This window comes from Gopherus flavomarginatus, chromosome 7 (genome assembly GCF_025201925.1).
Source record: "Gopherus flavomarginatus isolate rGopFla2 chromosome 7, rGopFla2.mat.asm, whole genome shotgun sequence".
Taxonomy (NCBI): Eukaryota; Metazoa; Chordata; order Testudines; family Testudinidae; genus Gopherus; species Gopherus flavomarginatus.
The window spans coordinates 82,009,310-82,031,575 of record NC_066623.1 but is presented as its reverse complement, the minus strand read 5'-3'; the positions used below and the strand labels follow the sequence as shown (position 1 = coordinate 82,031,575).

Sequence of the window (22,266 nt, the reverse complement as noted above, 5' to 3'; positions counted from 1 at the left end):
GCCAGAACACGCAAGCTGAAGTACAAACTATTTTTCAACTAGCAGGCTTTTTGATCAGTTTTTGCTTTCATTTCAGTGTGTCATTTCCTGCACACCCAGCATAGTAGGAGGCAGCTAGTTTTCCCAAGGAGTGAGACTCTTGTTAACAAGTTGCTTTGAAGTTAGGGGAAGAGAGGGAGAGATTGTGTTTAATTATGCATAAGAGAGCCAAATCTGGAATACCAGGAGATCCTTGAGAGGACATATAGTCTTGTGATTAAGCCTCTGGAGCAAGACTTGGAAGATCTGTAGTCTAGTCCTGGCTCTACCACCTCCTCCAGTAGGGGTAAATTACATGGACTGTGATTTTCAAAGGGGCCTATGGGAGTGGGGCATTCAATTCCCACTGAAAGTCACTCCCATAGGCCCTTTGAAAATTACAGTCTTAGGCCAGATCTACACTACAGACCTATATCAATGTAACTAAATCGCTCAGGTGTGTGAAAAATCCACACCTCTGAGCAACATAGTTATACCAACCTAACACCCCATGTAGACAGGGCTACACTGATGGAAGAAGCTCTCTCATTGGTGTAAGAGTGTCTTCTCTTACATGATACAGTGGTGCAGCTGCGCAGAAGCAGCATTTTAAGCATAGACCTGCCCTTAATCTCTCTGTGTCTCAGGTCCCCATGGGTGAAGTGTGGCTAATACATGCCCTACCTCACAGAGTGAAATTAACCTTTGTAAGATAAGCTGCTGCTACAGTGATTAGTGCCAAAAGCCTAGAAATAAACTGTACCCATGGAAAGCTACAATGCCTGTCAATGGAGCTTGCTGAAATTCAGAATGTTTTCTGCAAAACATTTTGATTTCTTCTAGGCTGACCAGATTTCCCGTTTTTATAGGGACTTTTTCCCTCCACCCCTATTACCCTCCACCCCTGTCCTGTTTTTACACAGTTGCTATCTGGTAACCCTAGTTTCTTCTAATTGGCATTTTCCAATTAAAAATTACTTGGTTGGAAAAATCCTGACCAGTGCTTACAGTCAACAATAGATTTCCTTTGGCTCCTCCTCAGCTGGCGTTGAAAAGGGTTCGTCTTCTGATGCAGAAAGAGCCAAACCTTTCACAACACCATTACAGAAAGCATGACAGATATCCACATTACAGGAAGTCAGGATCATGCTTTCTGCAGCTGTGTTGAAAATATTTTGGCCCTGTATATAACCAAACTGGTTTCAACACTAGATAAGTAAAGGTGGCTGGGAACCCACTACTAACAACCAGTAAACAATGGGTCATTTCCTTAGTATAGCAGACCTAGGAGAGGGATGAGGAATGAAAGGAAATGTGAAGTGAACTCCAACAGGGCCCTTTTCTGTATTTTTACTTCATGAGCACTAGAGATCTAGCTTTTCAGCTCCTCAGCTGGTATAAATTGACAAAGTGGCATAGAAGTCAGCTGAGATATGCCACTTTACACGAGCTATGGGTCTGGCTTGGGGGGCTCACTGGGTGATGGAGCTTCCCGTAGTTCTAGTCAGACCTGTAGTGGACGAGTAATCTGGCAACCAGTCACAGCAACTAGAACCTGTAAAGTCTGAGAAGAAGTGAATGCAAGTTCACTAATCTCCTCTCCTGCTGGCCACAAGCAGGCCCACACATTTCCAGCATTTGTGCTTTATGTGATAATGAAAAAGAAGAATTGTGTGTCATTCAGCCTGAATTATTCTCCCCTCCTCCACAAACACACACAGGATGGAGAGCAATAATCCCAGAGGTCTGATTCAGCAATGGTCATTCATCAGCACAACATTCCTCTCAAAGCTCCCCAGCCACCAGCACATAGAAGGCCAAAGACATCCTGGACTTAATCAGATACAATCCTCTGAGTGGCTACCTCAGGAATGATCTGACTTGCAATTTTCACTGTGAATTTTCTGAGATCTATTATTCATTAAGGATGCAGGACAGCTGGTCTGCTTTTCACTGCTCCCACCTCTCTCCATGACACAGTGCCATAAAGCCTCTGCATGACCCAGCTGACATCGGGGCAGTGAAGTTAAACATTTCTACCCAGCAAGTTCTCTCTTGCTGTTCACCACATTTTTGAGTTAAAATGGGGTACAGCTGCATGATGTTCCTGAGCCAAGTCTTTGATCATAGAGACAGATTCATTGCTAGGCAGCATAGCTACTAGATATTAAACTCAGCTGCCTTGGAGTAACACAGGCAGCAAACCATAGTATCTTGGTTCAGTCCATCCCCCAGGTATTTTTTAAGACCAAAATAAGTCTGGATTCTGGAAAAACTGATGAAGGGGGAAGAGGTGCAGTGACTCATCCGGTGCCTCCAGCTGGGCTGCTTTTTATTCCTGAATGTACAAAGATTCCATTCCACACAGATAACTGCCTTGTAGTAGCAAGTGGCTGCTGTTATACCAAAAGGCCTTGTCTACATTGGTTAGGGTACATGTAGCTACATACCACAGTGAAAGGCAGGCTGCACCCACAGTGTTGTATAGCTACATGCACGGGCGAAAGGCTCCGGGACACTACACTGCTAAACCAGCAGTATAGACAAGGGAGACACTTCTTAGGCATGTAGAGACCCATGTAGGGTACACACTCTAAGGTTCTGGCATGCCTTTACTCTTCTCACCTAAGCAGTGCCTCATCCTCTACACTGCTATTTATACCAACGCTGGGGGCATTTGCAGTGTACGTTCTCTACCTGCTGCTGTAAGTGTAGACATGGCCTATATCAACTCACCTGTTCTGGGCGCACTTGAGAATTAATCAGCTGGAAAACCACTGAGTCTGAGAGGCCAGCATCATTCAGCAGAAAGGACGTCAGAGTTTCCTCTTCTTTCAAGATGTCTCGGATTCTTAACCCTCTTCCTGAATGCAGAGGGAAGCAATGTATAGAACACTGAGAAGCTGGACAAGGTGAATTAAAGAATCCCCTGCTTAGACCCCTGGAAATGGTATGCTTTGGCCAAAGTTTTCAATAGTTACTAGTGACTTTGAGGTCCTTCAGCAGACACCTTAATAGGCCTTGTTTTCAGAAAATATAGAGTACCCACCGCCTGAAAATCAGATCTCCTAAACAGTGCTTGAATTATGGGGGAAAAAGTAGGGGGTGCTTAATGAAGATAAGCATTTTAAAACACACACACACACACCAACCTTACATCTCTCCCCATCCCCCACGCCCCCTTGCACTTTGAATGAGACAGATGTGAGGTGCTCCTAAAAGCAGTAAAACTGAGCACTGCTTTTAAAAGCATCTCAAGATAAGCAACTGAAAAATGAGGCAGCCAAAATCACTGGTCACATTTGAAAATCTTGGCCTTTTCTTTTGAAGTAATGTTTTGTTTTACATATTCAGTTACTATGATGTTGTGACGTCCCAGTCTCCCCCTCCCCATCCTGCTGGGTGTTTTACAAACAACCTTTGACAATCGGTGTCATTTACACGCACTTGGCATTCACTGTCAACAGCAACATGCGCAATCAGCCTGATTTTATATTTTGTAAAAATGGCCCTTTTAACCTTTCACAAGCAAAACTTCATTACTCTTTTCAAGGGTCATGTCTCAAGGAACAGCAGTAAAGCTTTATAGTCCTTACTATTAAACAAATCCCACTCAAGAAACAACACACACACACACACACACAAGAAAGGCCTCAACATTCCATTCCTTCCATCTTTATGATAATATATATCGTTTACAGTAATGGGTCCAAAACACCTTAACTCCTGATAAGGTTACTAATGAGCCAAACCCTGAAAGCTCTTGCTCAGTTTTTCTCAGTTAAAACTCTCGCCGATGTCAATGGGAATTTTGCATGAGAACTGTCCAACTAAAAACTCAGTAAAGATCTCAGAATTTGGCCCATAAGTTCTGCACCGTTACTGTTATATCTTCTAGTGTGTATCAGGATAGTGCAGGTAGTGCCACCCATACTTAAGTTTGCTGTACACCTCCCATTATAAGACCCTGTTTTCAGTTGCTTTTAACTTCACCAGAACAGTGTTTGGGGTGAAATTTTCCATGCTAGATGTCTACCTCACACTGAATTGTTTCGGAAAATTTCAGCAAAAACAGTTCAGCTGTTTCTCAGAATGAAGCTAGGGGGAAATGGGTATTTTGCCCATATTACAAACAATTCTTGTAATTGTTTAATTGAGAAACTTTAGTCCTCCATGCTCTGCAGCAGGCTCTTGAAATGTGGCTGGGGAGCCTGAGGAGGAAGGGAGGTTGCACTGGTGTCAGCATGTGTCATCTTTTGCCACCCCTGGGAAAATCTGCTAAATTTGGCCAAATTATGAGCTTCTGAATCTCTCAGTTCACACTCAGTAGAGACTTGTTAGGGTCTGGCAGGTAAATACTCCAAAGATTCCATCAGCACTGAACATGCACAGGAGTCCAGGGGCTGAGGAAGACCTTTCCTGCAATTGCTCCTGCAGGAAACTTAGGACTGCTGTGGCACCAAGGTCAGGAACTGAGATCAGGGAGACTGTATCCTGTGCTTTTGTACTCCCCACTGTTTGTGCCTCATCTGTGGAGGAGGGATCAGGCTCACAGACAGACACAACCTTAATTGTGGCATTTCCTAATTTTTGAGTGCTTGACTTTTCCCTCTTAATGTTCTCTTAACACAGTTTATATATGTAATATACTTACACACACAGACATACACAGACAGAGCCAGTAGCGCTTCTCATCCTGTTTCTTTATCACCAACATTAGTTTTGTTGGTTGCTTTATGAACAAGCAGAATGCAACTTTTATTTTAAAATAAATCAGGCTGTTGACTTTAAACTGGGATTCTGAAGCAGCACTAATATTGGGCTACACAGGATGCCTGGCAGCTGGAACACACTTGTTTATTTTCTGACTTAAATAGAGTTGACATGCCCTGTAAAGGAACATTGAATGCAGAACTGGGACTGCAAAGAAAGCTGAAAAGCTTTAAAAACCTGGAGTGCGGCCCTGGAACTCGGAACTTCAAAGCTCTGTCATTTTGTGCTTTCCCTTACTCCCACAGGGCTGATTGTTTGGGATCAGTTTTTGCAGCTTGCTTCCAAAATGCAGCTCAGAATATATTTGTGTTCTTAAAAAGCCTACATTTTGGGGTATTTTGAGGTGCCCCAAGCTCTTCACAATTAGTTAGTTCCTTCATGGCATCCATATAGTATATGCACACACATCCTAGAACATCTGTATCATATGGTTTATTGGAGTCACTGTATATATTGTCTTATTAACAAATATTTGCTGAGTCACAATATTAGATTTTAGCAATATATATATATCTCCTCCAGAGGTGAAGGATTTGTAGCTAAGATAGGCCACTGTCACTCTCAGGGCCAATCCATTTTTGTCCCACTAATTTTGGGAGTGTCCTTTTAGAATTTAAATCAATCATTTCTAAGGCCATTCAAATACAGAATGTTTAAATGTATGTTTACCAACAGGCAAGTGTGAATTGTATTGTCACTCCTGACATTGTCTGCAGAGGTGAGGATTACCCAGGTCTAGGGCAGGAATGTACTACAGTCTAAAAATATAATGAAACAAATTGCCTGCAATTCTTTCAGGATTAGTCCTCATTGTTTCCATAAACTGGATCATAATGAGCAATTCCTCCCAGATTCTGCCCAGGTCATGGATTTCAGGTGCTTGGAGTAGGAGCTCTTGAGCATCTTGATACACTCTTGCTAAACTGAAAGAAGAATCAATGAGTCATTAGTAAAGACTAATGACACAGGGCAGGTAAGACAAACTTTACATGTCACGGGAAACATGGAAAAAGAAAATGAGGCTCTTCACACACAGGTTAATCTGGTCATACTGTCCACTAGATGTAGGGGGCAATGTTCAGATCTGGATTAGGATCCAAATTTCCCTAAAATTTGAGCATGTTAAGATTTGGGATTTTGGTTAAAGCCTATTTCTGTACTTAAACCCTTTGGAATGGCTTTAATGTTGTCAGGCTAAAGACATGCCAATCTCTATGGATTCATAACAGCAGCATCACTCTAACGGATATTACAGAGAGACTATTTGAGCTATTGTAAGAGAATCAAAGTTTCCACTAAACAGCAATTTTGGAATTGTGGAATGTGGAAATGTGGAATTATATTTGGGAACTTGAAAAGGTAGTTCAGTATATTATCTCTTGGTAAGGAAAAACATCCTGTACATCTCTATTCCCTGTGGAAAGGGAGTGTCATCCCAATCCTTCTGAGGAAACCTCTGAATTATTTTCACCAAACCTTCTGCTGAGCCTGTCTTCTCATGCACTAAACAGCAGCAACCTACATGCCCATTATGAAAATGAAAATTACTTTGAGCCCAGTTTGGTCACACTTACTCATGCTGAGCAGTATTTTACTCATGGTGTAGCTCTCCCACCCCGTAGAGGACGGTACAGTAGTACAATACAAGTAAGGGTGGAAGAATCAGACTCTGTATTTGTGCAACAGGTACAAATAAATTCTAAAAAGTTGCAGTGAGACACAGAACACATCTAGGTATTGAGCTGTCACAGATGACCACTCCCTATGCAGTGGGCATGAGATAGAACTTGGACACACATCGGTGCTGAAACACTGTATTTCTTTAAGAGTGTTATATTTTTCCATACAAAGAGTGATACTTTCAACCTAAATAACTTATTTTAAGATTATAGGAAACAGGAAAACAAGAAGGAAGTAAAGTCAAGTCTCTCAGAGAGCACAGTGTGTTTTCCTCCTCTGATGTGTTGAGTCTGATTTTCTTCACAAAGTTGCAGCTGGAAAAAGAGACTACCTAGAAAAGCAAAGGTGCATTATACAGAAAAGAAATGCACTAGCTCATAGGCTACTCAGTTTGATTTAACATTTAAAATGTTAAATCAGATAAAAAAGAAAGTGGAATGAAAAGGGAAAACCAAAGTAGGCCAGTTTCAGATGGCTGCACCTTTGATGGCCTTGATGTTGTTAGCTCATGAATGTTTCTGCTTTGGAGTCTCTAAAGCAATGATACTCAGATTGAGGCTCATGAACTGCAAGTGGCTCTTTAATGTGTCTTTCTGTGGCTCTTTGCAGCACATTTATTAAAACACTGATTTAATTATTAGCCAATCTAAGTTATTAAGCAACCAGGATGCTTTTACTATAGTATTAACCAACTGTAGTTGATAAAATAATAGTACTTGGTCAGTCATTTTGCTGTGAGAATAAACTAAACTAAATATTTCCCATCATACTGTTTTAGTATGAATACACTGAATTCACACTAATGTGTCTCTTTTAGGCAATGCTGATTGCTAATTAGGCTCTTGAACTTTGGAAGTCTGAGTATCACTGCTCAAAAGATAAAACCGACCCCGACAAGTGGGCACGTGGCCATTATTTTCTGCGTGTTTCAACAGATTTTGCAATTGTCCTCATTTTACTCTAGAGGTCCTTGCCCTGCTAAACTCCATGACTTGCACGAGTCAGCTATAATACACAATACACTGAAGCACTGGCAAAGATGATTCTGAGCAAAAGATCAGAATTTTGCCCATCTCCCCATTAGTGAATTTAGTGTTTGAGAGTTGCTAGACTGAGGGAAGTTTTTTATATGTTCCCAAGACAGGTACAGCATGGGCGGAGTCAATGCAAGCTTTCCCACATTGCCAGTTTGCCCCAGCCCTGATTTAGAGGAAGTATCTCAAATGGTGGGAAAAGACAATTCAGGTTCCATACTCTTAAATCCTGAGCCTTTGTTCTTAGACTTCTACTATAATAGGCAACTGAAGAGGTGGTTTTTGTGATGTGGACACCTGTTCACTGGCAATTGGAAGGATACCACCAAACTCATTTCACACAGGCCATAGAACAGCCATCAGATGCAACCTTTTGTTTTTTATTGACCAGAGCTAGATCTAGATCTACATGCTACAGCTGAAAAGCTCTATATTCCATTATCTCCATCCTGAACCATCCAGTCTTCCTGGATGCTCAACTTTCTGCCAAGGGTTGGATTTGAATTCACACTGCAGAATAATGCTATAAAATATCCTTTATCATGTACCCACCCCATTGAGGGTGGACTTTGTGGCTGACATTGTTCCATGACTGCTCACCAAGATCTGTCACATGTGTGATATGCACTAGAGACAGGCTGCTAGGCATTTCTCCAGGACCTCAGTATATTAATGCAGCCCCAACATAGCGCACACATCTCTTTTCCATGAATGCAGGGGGTTCCTCTTTGCTTACATGGAATTGTTGTAGTTAGACACAATGCCAGGAGATTCTCCAGGGGTGGGGCTTCGGAAACAAGGATTGTTCATGTTACAGAAGATGCCCTGTAACCATGGCAGTGTTCCTGCAGAGGGCATAGCCTTATTTGGAAAATGGCCTGTGTATATGAAACAGAGAAGAGAAGACAAAATATTAATTGTTGGGTTTCATTCGTAAGGCAGCTTGAATGAACATTAGAAGCATCACAGGTTTTCTTTTTGCAAGAGGAATGTTACGGTTACTTTGTTAGCCAGGAAAAAATGTTCAGGTTTTTGTCTTTGTCAAATAAAAAAACATATGTTCTGTGTATTATTTTCAAAACCACTCAGAATTGGTCTAAGTCTGCTCCCACTGACGTCAGTAGTAGAACTCCCATTTATTTCAAAGGAAGTAGAATTAGGTCAATGATGAGCATTTTGAAAATCCCACCCTCCATGTGTACTAAAATGAATATGTTAAGGACCATGTCATATTAATATTCATAAATGTGCGAATAAGTGGGGAGTAATCCCAGGACTTCAAAATCAACTCATTAATTTAATTGAATCATAGAAAATTAGGGTTGGAAGAGACCTCAGGAGGTCATCTAGTCCAACACCCTGCTCAAAGCAGGACCAACCACAACTAAATCATCTCAGCCAGGGCTTTGTCAAGCTGGGCCTTAAAAACCTCTACAGAAGAAGATTCCATACCTCCCTAGGTAACCTATTCCAGTGCTTCATCACCCTCCTAGTGAAATAGTTTTTCCTAATATCCAACCTAGACCTCTCTCACTGCAATTTGAGACTATTGCTTCTTGTTCTGTCATCGGCCACCACTGAGAACAGACTAGCTCCATCCTCAATTCCTCCCTCATTCTTCTGTTCTGCAGCCCAATTTCCTCAGCCTCTCCTCATATGTCATGTGCCCCAGCCCCCTAATCATTTTCGTTGCCCGACACTGGACTCGCTACAATTTATTCAAAACATTCTTTTGGGGGGGAGGGCGGGGGCCAAAGCTGGACACAATACTATAGATGTGGCCTCACCAGTGCACTGGAGGGGGATAATCACTTCCCTCGAACTTCTGGCAATGCTCCTACTAATGCAGCCCAATATGCCATTAGCCTTCTTGGCAACAAGGGTACACTGTTGACTCATAACCAGCTTCTCATCCACTGTAATCCCCAGGTCCTTTTCTGCAGAACTGCCACTTAAGTCAGTCGGTCCCCAGCCTGTAGAAGTGCATGAGATTCTTCCATCCTAAGTGCAGGACTCTGCACTTGTCCTTGTTGAACCTCTGATTTCTTTTAGCTCAATCCTCCAATTTGTCTAGGTCACTCTTGACCTTATCCCTACCCTGCAGCGTATCTACTTCTCTCCCCAGCTTAGTGTCATCTGCGAACTTGCGGAGGGTGCAATCTATCCCATCATCCAGATCATTAACGAAGATGTTGAACAAAACTGGCCCAGGACCAGCTGCCAACTAGATATCAAGCCATTGCTTACTACCCACTGAGCCCAATGATCTAGCCAGCTTTCTATCCACCTTATAGTCCATTCATCCATTCCTTTCTTTTTTAACTTGCTGGCAAGAATACTGTGGGAGACGTATCAAAAGCTTTGCTGAAGTCAAGATATAACATGTCCACTGCTTTCCCCATATCCATGGAGCCAGTTATCTCATCATAGAAGGCAATCAGGTTGGTCAGGCATGACTTGCCCTCGGTGAATCCATGTTAATTGTTCCTGATCACCTTCCTCTCCTTCAAGTTCTTCAAAATGGATTCCTTGAGCACTTGCTGCAGGATTTTTCCAGGAACTGAGGTGAGGCTGATCAGTCTGTAGTTCCCTGGATTCGCTTCCTTCCCTTTTTAAAAGATGGGCACTATATTTGCCTTTTTCCAATTGTCCAGCACCTCCCCTAAGCGCCATGAGTTTTCAAAGATAATGGCCAGTGGCTCAGCAATCACATCAGGCAACTCCCTTAGCACCCTTGGATGCATTATATCTGGCCCCCATGGACTTGTACACATGTCTAGCTTTTCTAAATAGTTCTTAACCTGCTCTTTCACCACAGAGGGCTGCTCACCTCTTCCCCATACTGTGCTGCCCAGTGCAGTAGTCTGGGAGCTGACTTTGTCTGTGAAGACCAAGACAAAAAGGTATTCAGCTTTTTCCACATCATCTGTCACTAGGTTGCCTTCCTCATTCAGTAAGGGTCCCACACTCTCCCTGACCACCTTCTTGTTGCAAACATACCTGTAGAAACCCTTCTTGGTATCCTTCACATCCCTTGCTAGCCACAACTCTAATTGTGCATTGGCCTTCCTGATTACACCTGTGAATACTAGAGCAATATTTTTAAACTCCTCCCTAGTCATCTGTTCAAGTTTCCATTTCTTGTAAGCTTCTTTTTTGTGTTTAAGCTTACCAAAGATTTCTCTGTTAAGCCAAGCTGGTTGCTTGCCATATTTGCTATTCCGTCTGCACATTGGGATAGTTTGTTCCTGCGCCCTCAATAAGGCTTCTTTAAAATACAGCCTGCAATCCTGGACTCCTTTCCCTCTCATATTATCCTCTCCCGGGATCCTGCCCATCAGTTCCCTGAAGGAGTCAAAGTCTGCTTTTCTGAAGCCCAGGGTCTGTATTCTGCTACTCTCCTTTTTTCCTTTTGTCAGGATCCTGAACTCGACCATCTCATGGTCACTGCTGCCCAGGTTGCCACCCACTTCTACTTCCCCTACCAATTCTTCCCTGTTTGTGAGCAGCAGGTCAAGAGGAGCATGTCCCCTAGTTGGTTCCTCCAGCACTTGGACCAGGAAGTTGCAAAAACTTCCTCGATTGCCTGTGTACTGCTGTATTTCTCTCCCCTCTCAGCACATGTCAGGGTGATTGATGTCCCCCATGAGAACCAGGACCTGTGATCTGGAAACGTCTGGAAAATTTATTGGAAGGATTTCCAACAAAAGGCCTAATTCTGGCTAGATCTATAACCTTGCAACCCTACCGATATCCCAGAGGGTAAGTTAGACCAGTGTTTAGACCAATATGTGCATAGAGTCAAGCAACTACATTTGGAAATGAGAGGAGGGGTTATTGGCAGAGCAGGGTGCCATCAATGGCAGAGAAATGAGCAGCACTCAGAACCGTCATAATAGACAACCCCTAGTATCTACTATTAGGATAATATTGGTATGACTGCTGACTTTATAAGCAGGGAAATGGCCCATAAATTGTTAACATAGGATTTTTTGTTTTGTTACTTTAATTCAGGGACATTATATGCCTAAAAATTACTAAAACTATAAACTACTTAGGGTAGAGCCATCTTTTTATGTGTACAACACATAGCACAACTGGACCTTGAGTCCTGACTGGGGCATCTAGACATTATTGCAATACAAAGTTATTAATTATTATTATGTGTTACTTTTATAATATATATTCTTACATTCATGTTGGCGATAGACTGGGTTAGCCTTCCTCAGCCAGACAAGGACAAGAAATAAAGACAAAGGCCATGCAAGCTCCACCAGAAAACGAAGCTGGGGGGAAAAAAAGTGTATACAAAAGAAATGTGGCATCATTAATCCAGTAATTTACCAAAGAAACAGAGCTCTACTGAACATCACCATGAACTCAGTGCTCCTCTCCCTCCACTGGAAGAATGTTTAAAAACCAAGGCTGATTAAAGAGCTAAAGTGAAAAAAAGAGGAGGCAGCAGGTGCTAAACAGCTAAGAATAGATGACTAAAACAATAGCAAAACATAATAATTCTAGACAGTTATTGAGAAGAGCAGCTAGTCAGACAGTGACGTAGGACTGCTGGGCTGGGTGGGGGAGGTTGGAGAAGAGAAAGAATAGCAACCGTCTCTGAGCTTCTTGTGAAATGGGATTAACAGCTTCTGTGGCCCACAAGAAATTATAGGGATGAAAATGGACAAGGTTCATGGAGCACACCTGCAACCAACTCCTGTTGAGTTAGCAGTTGTACCCCCATAGAATATATTTTCCCTTCAGATGCTTGTATGACTAGTTAAAACTATTAATTTTTTCCTTTTGATATCTTTCTAAGATAGCTATAGCATATAGCAACTACCACACATTCCCCACTTCTCTGGCCCTTTATTGTTATTGTTGTCTGTGCTATATTTGGGCTGGGAGGGCTTGCTGTGTTATTCTGTGCCTATCCACCTTGCCTTACGTTTCCTGTAACAGCCACAACAGACTCTTTCCAAATCCCAAGTAGTTAGTTTGCACACAGGAAATTCTCCCCAGATATGTACAGCAATCTGCAGAATGCATCACGTGCCCATGGCCCTCTTCAGGCTAAATGGTGAAAGGGGATCTAACAGAAAGAAATTCCGCATTATAATTAAAAACAGAGTTTTTGGAGTTTTGGAGTAGTTTGGAGCTTCCCTGTCTTTTCCATTGTAACTTTGTCTATTAGCTTTAATTAAGCCCCTCCTAGGTTTATGGCTGAAGGACAGAGAATTTTTTGCCAAGCAAGCACGTCCTATTTAACACATTTAATCTTGAGTTAAAAAAACACAGTTTAGTGCTTCTAAAAGCCAGACAGAGAGTGGGAGGAGGAGCACTGCTAGACCAAGGAACTGGGAAACCTGCCACCATGCAGATCCTCCTGGTTTCCCACCTTTCTGGCCTGGAGTAAGGAGCAGCTGTGCAGCTGGGGATGATGCCTCTCTGCCCCTCCCAGCAGCTCATCCAGCCCCAAGGCCTGGATTTTCCCTAAAAAGTAACATCCACTTCAGTTCATTTGTTAGAATGACTAGACAGGGCCTATCATCAGTGATTTTAGTGGAAGAAAAATCAAACTGGCTCCTAGGGTATATCTTCAGCACAGAATTCTCCAGGGTTCTTACTTGGATGTTGTTGCCTCTAATCTCCTCCTGTTTACATACAAGAATCTCAGTCTCAACCCAGGCTAGCTGGCTTCTCTCATGCACTAGGCTAAAACCACATTCTGCTTTCACTCAACTTGATAACCCAGCTAAAATGTGACTTGAGCGCTGACAATACTCTAATGCCTTCCCACAATTCCCTGTGTGTGCTCAGAAGGAAAGATTCTCCCACAATTCACTGGGAAAGAATCTGAGTGGCTCATCTTACTGCACCATACAGAGCCAGGGGCTAAACGCCCTCAGAAGTTCTAGTGCCTCAAACAGAGGAGTGCACCACCACTCAGTATCAGGTTTGCCATTGCACCAGGCCCACACTCAGAAAGGGGCCCAGCACCTGGTCTGTGGCCCCGCCCTCCTGCTCTATTTATGCTCCACCCTTAGGCCCCATCCACCGCTCACTCCTCTCTGCCCCATCACCCTTGCTTGCTTCTCTCCGCCTCCAGCCCCTCTCCCCCACCAACAGCTGGCTCCTCTTTTCCCCCCATGCCCGCCGGCTGCTCACTTCTCTCCGCTCCCTGGCCCCTCTTTTCCTCCCCCCACCACTCTGTCCTCTCTGCCCCCTGCCCCGACCTCTGCTTACTTCTCTCTACCCTCTGGTCCCTCCCCCACACTGGCTGCTTGCTCCTCTCCACCCCCTGGCCCCTCCTCACCTCTTTCCCCACATCTCCTGCTCCTCTCCGTCCCCTCCCCCTACCCACTCGCTCCTCTCCACCCCTTAGCCCTCCCCGCTGCTCACCCTTAAGGCTTAGCCATTCCACCTTTAAAAGGGGTGGGGCCATGGCCTCCTGACCCCCACTGGGACACCTCTGTTGCTAAGTGTCTGGTTTTCAATCAGAAAGTCCCATCAAAAAGAGGACCTGGCAGTGTTGGGTCAGCACTGCTGACTGGACAGTAAAAGTCAGGTTGCAGGAGTATCCTCAGTCAAGAGAGAGAGAAAGAACTGGCTTCCCATGACCTGGCTCTGGCAAAGGTAGGTGCTGGCTCCACGCTGCCCTGGGGGGGATCCTGTCTGTCCCCCCGCCCTACTGTGCTTGCCCCCCAGCCTCTGCCTCACGCCAGGGACTGATCTGGGCAGCCCCCTACTAGCACAGCCCTGATGGTGCCTCTGATTCCCAACCCACAGTCCCCTGGTATTCCAACCCTGGGATCCCCCGCCCAGCCCTGCTGGTGGCCCTCACTCCCAAGCCGTAGCCCCCTGCCAGCCCATCCCTGGGCTCCCCCCCAGAAATTAAGGGTTAATGATAGATGAAGGCAAAAAAAATCCCACCCTCTTCAGTGCAGGGAGAAGAGCATTAGACATGACTTTTTAATTTTTGTTACTGAAAGTTGTGCATTTTATCCTCTGTGCAGACACTGAAATCTCAAGGATTTTAATTCTAATCCTGCTCTGGTATATATACAATATGTAGCTTTGTTTTATAATTTTACTATTATGTAGAGCAGAGGATCTCGAACTGTGGCACGTGAACCACCAGTGGTCCGCAAGCTCCATTCAGGTGGTCCACGGATAGTTCCCTCTAAGGTGCATGCCTAGATGGCTGCACACAAAAGAATGAAGGGCCACCCACCTAATTAGTGGAGCCACACAGGCATGGCTCCACTAATTAGATGCCTGGAGCTTGGAGAAGATGCACATGTAAGGTGAGTTGGTGGCCTTGGGGGGATTAAGGGGTAGGTGGGAGGGGGCAGTGGGGTGAGAAGAGGAGGTGGGGGGAATTTGGGACGTGCAGGGCTGCAGCAGCCAAAGAGACAACTTTCCCCAGATCCAGGGCTGCAGCAGTCGGGGGGAGACGGCAGTCCTTCCCTGCCTCAGCTCTGTGGCTGCTGTGCTGGGGGAGAAACGCCTTCCTTCCCAGCCCCAGCTTGGGGCTGCTGCGGCAGGGGAAAGAGGGCACATCATTGTATTTGAAAGGTAAGACTACGGATATGAAAATATGAGTGGTGTGCTTTTATTTGTAGAACAAAAAAAGTTAATCATCATTAAGGGTTTTTTATATAGTCCTTTTATCCAAAGCACTTTGCAATAGTTAGCTAACGGTACAAACAACGTTTGGAAAGATCATTAAGTGATCCGCCGAGACTCTCAGCAATTTTCAAGTGGTCCACAAAAGTTTCAGAACCACTGATGAGGAGTTTACCACCTGTCCAGAAGTCTTTGATTTTTGGACGCCAAGGAAATTAAATACAACTCTTATTTATAAGGTTAAGACTATTATTAAATAATAAATGCAATTAAGGTCTGGCTTTAGAAAGTGCCATGCACTGAGTGGTCAAAATTGTATGGGATTATGAAGGACTAAACTAGGCTCATTTATGGGGAAACGTTTCATGCATGTTTATGCCTGCATTTGTTGGAAGTGGATAGTTGGTCCACGTGATGATTAAGTTTTCTTGTTGTCAGAAAGGAAATATATGGACATACAAAGGCAAAGCATATAGTGACTTCACATTCACTTTGCTTAAATCCCTCAGTGGCGGGAGATGGAGAGGATCCAGCAACAGGGAAGGGAGAGGAGGGAGAGCAGTGAGCCACAGGGCCTTAGGGGGGAGAGGCAAGACAGAGACAGGGCCTTGGGGAACAGAGCAGCGGGGGTGCAGGGGAGGTTCCTGCACTCCTGCTGTAGTGTTCTATGGGGGCCCACAAATATGTTTGGCGCTGGGCCCACAAAAGGTTAATCCAGCCCTGGCACCAGTGAGGACACACTAACTTGGGTACAGCTCTGCCATGTGGCTGCTCAGACCTGGTACAGGCTAACTTTGATGCTGATCACCCAAGCTTTTTCTGCTGTGATGACATTTCTCTAGTGAAAGGGGAAAAGTTGGGTTTACACTCATATGGTTGCTTCCGATGGGTGGAAAAAGAATAGATTCTTTTTTCCCAAAAAAACATCTTTTCTGCTTGTTTCTGACATTAGAAGTTCAGGTCTTGACTACCTTGTTTTTCTTGAAATGTTCTTATGGGCAACTAGAGAACTAGTAGGTTTAGGCTGCTGTGGTCACCGTGCACATGAAAGCTGGAAGAGACTGGGGGAAGTGATTTTTACTGATGTTTACAACTTTCAATGGTTTGATTTATACCACAAGCATGGGGGTCAAAAATACTTCTGTTACAGATTCAACAACCTGCTTTAAAGGCTAAGAATATTCAACACTCCTCAGAGCTCTCATGCAAAATCAGGAAAGACCTGACATAACATTGCTGAGATTTCCATTTGAAAAAACAGCACAAAAATCTCCTCCTCACTTTTTTTTTTTTTAATTTCTGAAGCCTTGTAATGCAGAGATATTTTGAAGTGACAGGTCAAATATCTAAATAGGTTTATTGAATGAAATTATTATTTCAAGCATTGACAGTAGTTATATTTTATTACAAGCATTTTCTATCAAATAATTAGTATTTTAAAATAACAATTTCTTTTAAGTTCTCCAAACATTCACCTTTAGAGACAGGAGAACTTGAAATAAAACAAAAACTTAGAAACCGGACTGCAGCAGCCCTTTCAGCTCTCAGTCTATAGCACAGAATGAATGAGCACCAAAACCTCCTGCCACAATTAGTTGCTTTCTTTAAAATAAACAAATTGTAATCAATGGAATATGCTGTTGGTCTGAGCAGCTGAGAGCTGAGCTCAGGTTCAGCCATCTTAGTGGAGTCACCGTCTGCACTGAAGTCCGCACATGCAGGATACAATATGAAATTACCTGGATTTTAGTCACAAAAGGCATCTTAGCTATGCAGAGAACAGTGAGAACCAGCTACACAGAAGGAAATCTCCAATGCGTACCTTCATCAGATTGTTAAATTAAACTAGAAATGTCATAATACTGTAGAGAGGATTGCCAACCCCAAATGTTCAAAAATCACTAGTTATCCCCCAAAATATCAGGAGATTGGCTTTAAAAAAACGTATTGTTTTTGAAAATTGCAGTTGGCATTCTTTGCATTTGCCTTTGGGTTTTTGAGCCTTCAGGGAGCATGATTTCAAGATTTTCTCCACAACCACTACTGCTAGAAATTTACTTAAAAAAAAAAAAATTAAAAGCGGAGATTTTGAGGAATTCATACAATTCCAAGAGCTGGGTCCTTAAGAAACAATGTCTGATATTGTGAGACTTGCAATAAAATCACGAGTGCTGGCAGCACAGAGTAGAATAGATAACCAAGTTCTGTGGGTGAGGCGGATTGCAGGAGCAACGTACTGGGCAGCTGTGATGGAGTAGGGAGTGGGGCGGACTGATCTGGGAATGTTGTGTGGGAGTTTTACTGGGACTGTCTGCATTGGTGATGGGGCTATCAGGGTGTGACTTCACTTGAGGGATGATACCTGAACATGTAACCTGAGCCCAGGAGGGGGGCTGGGGCCAGGTGACACTTTTGTCTGGGAAACTGGACAAAGGCTGGAGGAGGAGCCGGGGGGAGGGTGGGTGAGACTGCTGGAGGGAGTTTCAGTTGGGAGGTGACTGGGAAAACAGGGATCCCCTGGGCTTGGGTGTAAGCTCCCTGCTCCCCAGATAGACCTGACTGAGGGGGTCCTGTTGTCTGTATCTACGAGCTTTGATTTGGACAGTGTTCCTGTTGTCTAATAAACCTTCTGTTTTACTAGCTGACTGAGAGTCACGGTGAATCGCAGGAAGTGGGGGATGCAGGGCCCTGACTCCCCCACACTCTGTAACAACTGGTGGCAGAGGTGGGATGTACTGCACCCTGTGGACAGTGCTTCCTGCAGTAAGTGACTGGGGAGCACTAAAACAAAGGGTGAATGATGAGGACCAGGTGTGCTGAAGATTCAGAGATGAGCGGTTTTGGCAGGGCGGAGGAGCTGCACTTAGCCCTTGGGAGTGTGTAACCAGCAAAAGGACTGTTGCAGTAACGGAGTCTCACTGGGGACTGAGGTGAGCAGGCTCAGGGGTGGAGGAATCTGTGGCTTGACCCTGGGAGAGAGGTGGTGACCTGGAGAAGGGCTGGCACACTAGAGGTTCCTCCTGGAAACCATAGGGAGCTGACAGCACCCAGGCCTCTGAGTGGCCAACGGAAAGATGTATAACCATCGCCTTAAGAGGGACCTGGTCAAGCTGTGCAAGCAAAACAGGCTGCACATTGGGAAGCTCACCAAAGAACAGCTGATTGCCCAGCTGGAGGAAGAAGATCGCTTTGAGGAGCCAGTCCCTGTCTCTGAGGGAAACGGCCTGACAGATGCAAGGCAGGCATCAGTGTCGGTCCCAGCTGGGAGTGGTCAGATGGCTGCCGAGGGCACCCAGGACCCCTCCTACCTATGGCTAGAGGAGGGGCTGGGAGGAGCCCAGCGAATACCAAGGGCACTGTGACTCCTGCAGCCAGCAAGGGATCCTCCCATCAGAGCTCCTCATCCCTGGAGCTGAGACGTCTGGAAAGGAAGAGGGAGAGGGAGATAAAATGGAAAGAGCTGGAACTGAGGCAGCAGGAACTGATGGAGAAAGAGAAGCAGAGACAGCATGAGCTGGAGTTGGCAAGGCTGAAGACCAGCGAGCCCCCGGCTGCGGTGAGTGAGGGAGGACCCAGGACTGCATGGAGCTTTGATAAGTACATCCTGTCCCAGAGTAAGGAAGGGGAGGACATAGATGACTTTTTGATTGCCTTCAAGAAGGCCTGCGAGCTGCATCAGGTTGACCCAGCAGACAGGCTCCGGTTTCTCACCCCCTTACTGGACCCCAAAGTCATGGGGATGTACAGCAGAATGGAAGGGGGTGGAGGCAGGGGACTATGAACTGTTCAAAAAGGCCCTGCTACACAAGTATGGGTTGACTCCCAAATCATACCAGAAAAGATTCCGGAGCCAGCGTAAAACCCCTGAAGTCACATATCTAGAATTAGCCCTCTGAATGCAGGGATATGCCCACAAGTGAGCAGGTGGGGCCCAGACTAAGGAGGATGTGCTTAACCTGATTGTACTGGAGAACTATATGAACATTGCCTATCCAACCTGAGGCTATGGTTGGTGGACAAAAAGCCAGAGGAGCCACGACGTGCAGAGCAGCTGGCTGACGAGTTTGTGAACAGCCAGTCAGGGGGTGGCAGGGAGGAGTCCCAAAGGAACAGACCTGCCACGATGCAGAGAGAGTCAGTCACCCTGGGACTTCCCAAAAGGGAAGTATGGAGAACTGCCCTCAAGGGAAATATTCAGCCTCAGGACCAGCCGACCTGTTCGAGGGGACCAACGGGACATGAGCTGCTATTACTGTGGCCAGAGAGGCCACATTCAGACCCAGTGCCCCAGGTTCAAGGACAGACTGAGCAGACCGAACCCACACCAGGTTAACTGAGTGGAGACACAGCCGGAGGAGGGGCAGGCTTCCCAGGTAAGGGGGGCTGGCAACCTACCAACTGCTCAGGAGGGAGGAGTTTCCCAGACCAGCTCCTCGGGGGGGCTGGATGCTCTGGACTCAAGGTTCTCAGTTTACAGGGTGAGCACAGGGCTGTCCCTGCAGAGTGAGTGCCTTGTTCCCCTGGAGGTGGATGGGAGACAGGTCAATGGATAATGGGACACGGGTGCTGAGGTGACGCTGGCCCGGCCCAAGGTGGTGGCCCCAGATCGGGTGGTGTCCAACACCTATCTGACCTTGATGGGGATGGGCAGGACCCCATTCAAGGTGCACGTGGAGAGGGTATATCTGAAATAGGGGTCCAAGGAGGGCCCCAAGGATGTGGGAATGCACTGAGGTGTTGATTGGGGGGACCTAGAGGATTGGCCAAGCAACCCCCAGAACACCCTGGTCATGACCTGTAGCCAGAGCCGGTGAGGGGCACTACGCCCTGACCTTGGGGAGGGTACCTCACTGGAAGCACAGGACAAAGCTCAGGGGGACGGTGGCTTCAGACCAGCCATTGAAAAGGAGCAGGTCCACATCCCCTCCCCAGCCGCCGAGTTCCAGGCTGAGTTGCAGAAAGATACCTCCTTGTGGAAGCTAAGGGACCTGGCCGACCTCAGTGCAGCACAGACCATGGGGAGAGGCTGCCAGGAGAGGTTTCTGTGGGAGAAGGGATTCCTGTACTGAGAATGGGCTCCCCAAGGGAAGTGGAGTCATAGGGAATCTGCAGGCAGCTATGGTCCCTCAGAAGTATTGCTGCAAGCTACTGTACCTGGCCCATGACATCCCTCTCTCAGGGCACCAGAGAATCCAGCAAACAGGCAGAGGCTGCTACAGAACTTTTACTAGCCTGGAGTCTTTACTACTGTTCAACAGTATTGCCGATCCTGTGATACCTGTTAGAGGGCGGGGAAAGCCCGAGACAAGGGGAAAGCGGCTTTGAGACCTTTGCCCATCATAGAGGATCCTTTCCAGAAGGTGGCTATGGACATAGTGAGGCCTCTCAGCAAGACGACCTAGTCAGGAAAGAAATACATTCTGGTGGTGATAGATTTTGCTACCTGCTACCCCAAGGCAGTGCCCTTATCTTCCATTCAAGCAGACACCATGGCAGATGCACTGCTGACCATTTTCAGCAGAGTGGGGTTCCCAAGGAAGTCTTGACAGACCAAGGATCCAACTTCATGTCAGCCCTGCTCCGGTGCTTGTGGGAGAAATGTAGGGTCCGACACAGCTAGGCCTCAGCATATCACCCCCCAGTCCAATGGGGTGGTGGAGAGGTTCAATGGAACACTAAAATTGATGCTGAAAACCTTTATGAACCAGCACCCACAGGATTGGGACAAGTACTTACCTCACCTGCTGTTCATGCACAGGGAAGTGCCCCAGGAGTCTACTGGGTTTTTGCCTTTCGAACTGTTATATGGAAGGAGGGTAAGGGAGCCCCTGGACCTGATGAGAGACGAATGGGAGGGGAAGGCCACTGCTGATGGTGAGTCAGTGGCAGAATATGTCTTGACCTTCCGAGAAAGACATGCGGAGCTCATGGGCCTGGCCAAGGTGAATCTGGCCAGAGCCCAGAGGAAGCAGAGGTCTGGTATGACTGCACAGCGCGGGCCCGCACCTACACCACCAGAGACCAGGTGATGGTGCTTATCCCCGTGAGAAAAAAAACTACAGACCACCTGGCAAGGCCCTTTCAAGGTTGTCAAGCAACTAAATGAGGTAAACTATGTGGTGGAGCTGCCTAACTGGGCGCACCACCACCAAGTGTACCATGTGAATATGATGAAGCCATATTATGACAGGGGCAATGTGGTGTTGGCCATGTGTGGACAGTGGGAGGAGAAGGGAGATGAGCCTTTAGTAGATCTATTCTCTGAGGCAGGAGCTGGCTCCCTCCAGAAACAATTCCCTTCTCTGATAAGTTAAACCTGGCCCAAAAAGTGGAGATTAGAAATGTGCTGCATCTGTACCAACAGCTGTTTTCCAACCAGCCTGGACTCACTAATCTGACTGTCCACTGGGTGGAGACAGGAGCACATCCTCCTAGAAGATGCTCCCCCTTTCGAGTCACAGGGAAAACTGCTCAGGACCTGGAAAGAGAGGTCAGTAACATGCTGGCTTTGAGGGTGATCCAGCCATCTTCCAGCCCCTGGGCCTCACCTGTGGTGCAGGTCCCCAAAAAGGATGGGTCGATCTGGTTCTGTGTGGACTATTGGAAACTCAGTGCCATCACTGTATCTGATACCTACCCCATGCCCTGACCTGACGAGCTCCTAAACAAATTGGGAGGAGCTCGTTATTTTACCACTATGGATCTTACAAAGGGCTACGGGCAAGTGCCACTGGATGCAGATACCAGGCTGAAATCGGCCTTTATCACCCCTCTGGGACTCTACAAGATCCTAAACCTGCCTTTCGGCTTCAAGGGGGCACCTTCCAGCGCCTGGTGGATCAGCTACTGATGGAGGGTTTTGCTGTGGCCTATATTGCTGACATCTGAATCTTTAGCCAGACCTAGGAGGACCACGTGTCCCAGGTTAAACAGGTGCTGGAATAACTCCAGGAGGCTGGGCTGACCATAAAAGCTAAGAAGTGCAAGGTGTGGATGGCTGAAATATCTTACCTGGGCCCAGTGATGAGCTCCCAAAATCCTAATAACCAGTTCCCTACTGGGTCCTCGGTGGCACTTCGATGGCGGCGGGGTGGGGGCTTCACTCGCTCCGGGTTTTTGGCAGCATTTCGGCGGC

At 46.0% G+C, this 22,266-nt stretch overlaps 1 protein-coding gene across 1 annotated transcript in view; it reads right to left on the bottom strand.

Annotated features, from left to right (window-relative positions):
* Positions 1 to 22,266, bottom strand: part of ABCA4 (ATP binding cassette subfamily A member 4) — a 127,207-nt gene that overhangs the window by 90,906 nt on the left and 14,035 nt on the right. Inside the window, exons 3-6 of the mRNA XM_050960927.1 lie at positions 11,698 to 11,791; positions 8,242 to 8,383; positions 5,575 to 5,714; positions 2,755 to 2,882 (exon numbers count right to left, since the gene is read on the bottom strand). Of these exons, the coding sequence (XP_050816884.1) occupies positions 2,755 to 2,882; positions 5,575 to 5,714; positions 8,242 to 8,383; positions 11,698 to 11,791 (504 nt within the window). The remainder of the gene's footprint in view (positions 1 to 2,754; positions 2,883 to 5,574; positions 5,715 to 8,241; positions 8,384 to 11,697; positions 11,792 to 22,266) is intronic.